The sequence below is a fragment of the Austrofundulus limnaeus genome, unplaced genomic scaffold, assembly GCF_001266775.1.
Source record: "Austrofundulus limnaeus strain Quisiro unplaced genomic scaffold, Austrofundulus_limnaeus-1.0 Scaffold1028, whole genome shotgun sequence".
NCBI lineage: Eukaryota > Metazoa > Chordata > Actinopteri > Cyprinodontiformes > Rivulidae > Austrofundulus > Austrofundulus limnaeus.
The window spans coordinates 31,121-34,969 of record NW_013953430.1 but is presented as its reverse complement, the minus strand read 5'-3'; the positions used below and the strand labels follow the sequence as shown (position 1 = coordinate 34,969).

The window sequence follows — 3,849 nt, the reverse complement described above, 5'->3', positions numbered from 1 at the left end:
CCTAATAAATGTCCTTACAGAAAATCTAACTGCTCATTTTAAATCTACACTTTGACTTTTAATACTTAACTACAACAAATATCACATACTTTAACACTTTTACTACTTAACTACAACAAATATCACATACTTTAACACTTTTACTCAAGTTATATTCCTGAAGGAGATTTTAACTTTTACTAAAGTCATTTTTTGTAAGATGCTTGTACTTTTACTCATCATTTTGTGGTACTTTTACACATGACTGAAGAGTTTGTTCTGATGTTTCTTCTCAGCTACAGTTTATTCATCTGATCAGGGTGGGATTTCTAGATAAAACAGCACAAAGAGCACAAAAAGAAAATCACTCACGTCATTGTCATAGTTGATAAAATGAGCTTCAGTCATCCTGCAGAAAAACACAAACAGCTGTCAGAGGAGTTCAGCCTTAAAAACACACACCCTGTACGTGCAGAGAACAGGACGTCCAACCTGAGTCTGTGAGAAGTAAAACTCCCGACAACAAACAAACAACCTGCAGCAGTTTCACTTTTACCAGACAAGCAGGGAGCTGCACACTGAACACAGCTCACTTCCCCTCCCCCAGCTGCTTTCACACACTTCCTGGAAGCAGCAGAGCTGAGGAAAATCCCCAGAAGCCCAGAGCAGTGCACAGGCCAGGGGGCGGAGCTACTGATGACGTCATCAGCTGATGCAGGCAATGTGACGAGAATTTATAACAGGGTTCCTACAGTTTAAGACAAGTTCAATTTAAGACTTTTTAATGCCGAATAAAAATAAATTTAAGACCAATTTCATAATAAACACAAAAAATAATAAATTAAAATCAGGCAGAAACTCATGAATCAAAGTATTTTTGGTTGAAGTATTCAAATATTCCATCCATCCATCCATCCATCCATCCATCCATCCATCCATCCAACTATTCAAATATTCCTAATAAACCAATTGCTTCTAACCATATCTACCTGCTTTTTTTGTCAAATATAGCAAAAATATTTGTATCAGTCAGTATTAAACTTAATTTGATTTCTGGAAATCCTCTAACGACCAAAAACTTGTAGTTTTAGGACCCACAGTGGGGTCTCAACCCCAATTAGCTGTAGATGAAACCCTGAAGTGCCTGTGACATCAACTTTTTTATAAAAAATGTGAATACAGTTTTGGAAAGACAACATTATTAACGTATTACAAAACTAATTTCACCATGTTGAGATATTTGCATGTGAAATAACAGGAAGTGATGTCAAAGAGGAACGTCTGCACGTGAATGTTTAAAAAAATTAACGTTACCAATTATTTTAATATTTGAGACAAATTACAATCATCCTATTTACAATGTGTTTACATTTTTAAGACTTCTGAAAGATTGATTTAAGACTTTTTAAGACAACTTAAGGCCTTATTTTTGGATCGATGAATTCAATGCCTTTTAATAGGGGTGTAAGAAAATATCGATACACTGAAATATCGCGATATTTCATTTCCCGATACTGTATCGATATTCTAAAGCCCTGTATCGATTTTTTTATTRAGGTTTAAAATGTCRACTTTCCTGCCAGCCGTTCATTTTTATGTTGTAGTTCAGCCTCTGACCACTAGTTGGCAGCAGTGAGCCAGACATTTGGCTCCTCTACCTCTTGAGGTAGAGGCTGTTGTTAAGTGTTGGGAGACCATATTGTAAATTAATATTAAAAACTAAAAGCTGCAAAAAATATATTTTCAAACTATTTATTGTCAAATTTAGTCTAATAATTGAAATCATGGATGAAATAAGAAATATGAAACAAATAAAATAAAACACATACAAAGCAGAACACAGCTAAATGTATCAAAAGTATGTCTATGTAATATTAGAATTTTCTGAAACAATGAATTTAGGTTTTTTATTTTATTTTTTACCAGTAAGAGGTTTTTAATTAATAGAATTTTTGGACAAAAAAAAATCACAATATATCATCTTGCTTACAGTATCGCAGTATATCGGGATATATCGTATCGTGACCCCTCTGTCATGATATGTATCGTATCACCAAATTCTTGCCAAACACAGCCCTACCTTTTAAGAGTTTTTAAGGATCTGCAGGAACCTTGTATAAGGTGCGCAGAGCTTAATGAAAGTTTAAAAATAACAAAATGCATGAAAAATATAAAAAAAGAAAAATATAAACCATCAATAATAAATACACTACATGTGCACTGTGTGTGTCTATATCCATAAATATACTTACACTTCTATATACATGTATATTGTATATACAATATAAAGAAATTAGACAAATTATCTATAAATATTCGTAGTCAAAACTATATAAAATAAGACATTGCCAGCAGTGGTTGAACCATCTGCAGCACGTACAATGTGAACCATTACAATCAGTGTTTGTCAGAGTGGATATTTATGTTGAGTTGACGGTGGAGGAGCTGAAGAACAAAGGTATGATCTGGTATTTCTGTTGTTAACCCAGGAGAAGGATTACTTTGTGAATCTGACAGGAAGAGGAACATGCCAGCTACTCCCGGTCATTACCAGCACAGTTACCTGGCGCTCCACTTTGGCTTTATTGTTTTTACTGGAACAGCAACATGGATGTATTTCCTCCCAGACTTGACCCGCTGCTCAGGGCTCAGCTGACTGCAGCCACTTCTTATAAACAAACACGCCCACCAAGTTCTGAGCATCCACTCTACACGTTCTGACTGGGTAACCGCTCAAATCTGGGCCTCAGCAGGAGCTACGAGGACAGAACTATGCAACACGCACCTGCATGAGCAAGTAGACACAAGAATGGGCCTTCTCATCATATATACTGTATATAGGCTTTAATTAGCAGGAGTCAACAAGATGAAACCAGAACAAACTACATTTACCATTAAGTCTGTCCTGAACTAAACATCAGAACAAACAGAGAGGCAGCAGGATTATATCCTGACTCAATCTGATCTTCAACAGTCAGATTAATTTATTCCCACAGAACAGTAAGGACTTTATGCATGAGGTTTAACCAAAGCAGGTTCTTTCATTCTGACAGTGAACTGCTGCAGAGTCTGAATGTTAAGATGTTTACCTTCAGTTATAAAGCTGGTAAAGATCACCAGTAAAGGCCAGAAGTTACACTTCTGAACGTCTGTCCTGTAAACTCCTTTCAAATAACAGCCTGTTAGTTGTTTTTCTGATGAGTTAACTGCAGTTAGATGTGATGTAAAACAAACCCACCTGCAGATGTTGATCCACCGCCTGCAGCAGTCTAACTCACAATGACCCAACCTGTCACTCTTCTACTTCCTCTGGACACACTTTTCTGTCTTTCTGCTGGTATTTCACACTTCCTGTCTCTGCTCAAAGTTTAAAAACAAACCGCCTCACAGTTCAGTCTGACTCAGATCTGATCTGAAGTTCTGCTCTGACTTCATGAGGGACAGCCCCTGTTTGACAGCGTCACCAATCAGAAGGCAGGAGGAGAAAAACCCTGAAGGGGAAGTCTGCAGGAATCCACAGCGGTGATTTTATGTGTTGTTTCTGTGAAAACAGCTCAGTGACACACTTCTGTTCATCTGACTGACAAGATGTCATTGTGCTGCTGCTAACGTACTAAAGATTAGGGTTGTAAGAAAATACTTATACACTGAAATATCACGATATTTCATTTCCCGATACTGTATCGATATTCTAAAGCCCTGTATCGATTTTTTATTAAGGTTTAAAATGTCAACTTTCCTGCCAGCCDTTCATTTTTATGTTGTAGTTGAGCCTCTGACCACTAGTTGGCAGCAGTGAGCCAGACATTTGTCTCCTCTATCTCTTAAGGTAGAGGCTATTGTTAAGTGTTGGGTGACCATATTGTAAAT

The 3,849-nt window shown here is 36.9% G+C and overlaps 1 protein-coding gene across 2 annotated transcripts in view; it reads right to left on the bottom strand.

Annotated features, from left to right (window-relative positions):
* nfkb2 (nuclear factor of kappa light polypeptide gene enhancer in B-cells 2 (p49/p100)) overlaps positions 1 to 3,849 on the bottom strand; it is a gene marked incomplete in the record, with an annotated part of 54,960 nt that overhangs the window by 45,139 nt on the left and 5,972 nt on the right. For both annotated transcript variants that reach the window (XM_014030256.1, XM_014030257.1), the window contains 1 exon segment: positions 352 to 388. In XM_014030256.1, the coding sequence (XP_013885710.1) occupies positions 352 to 388 (37 nt within the window).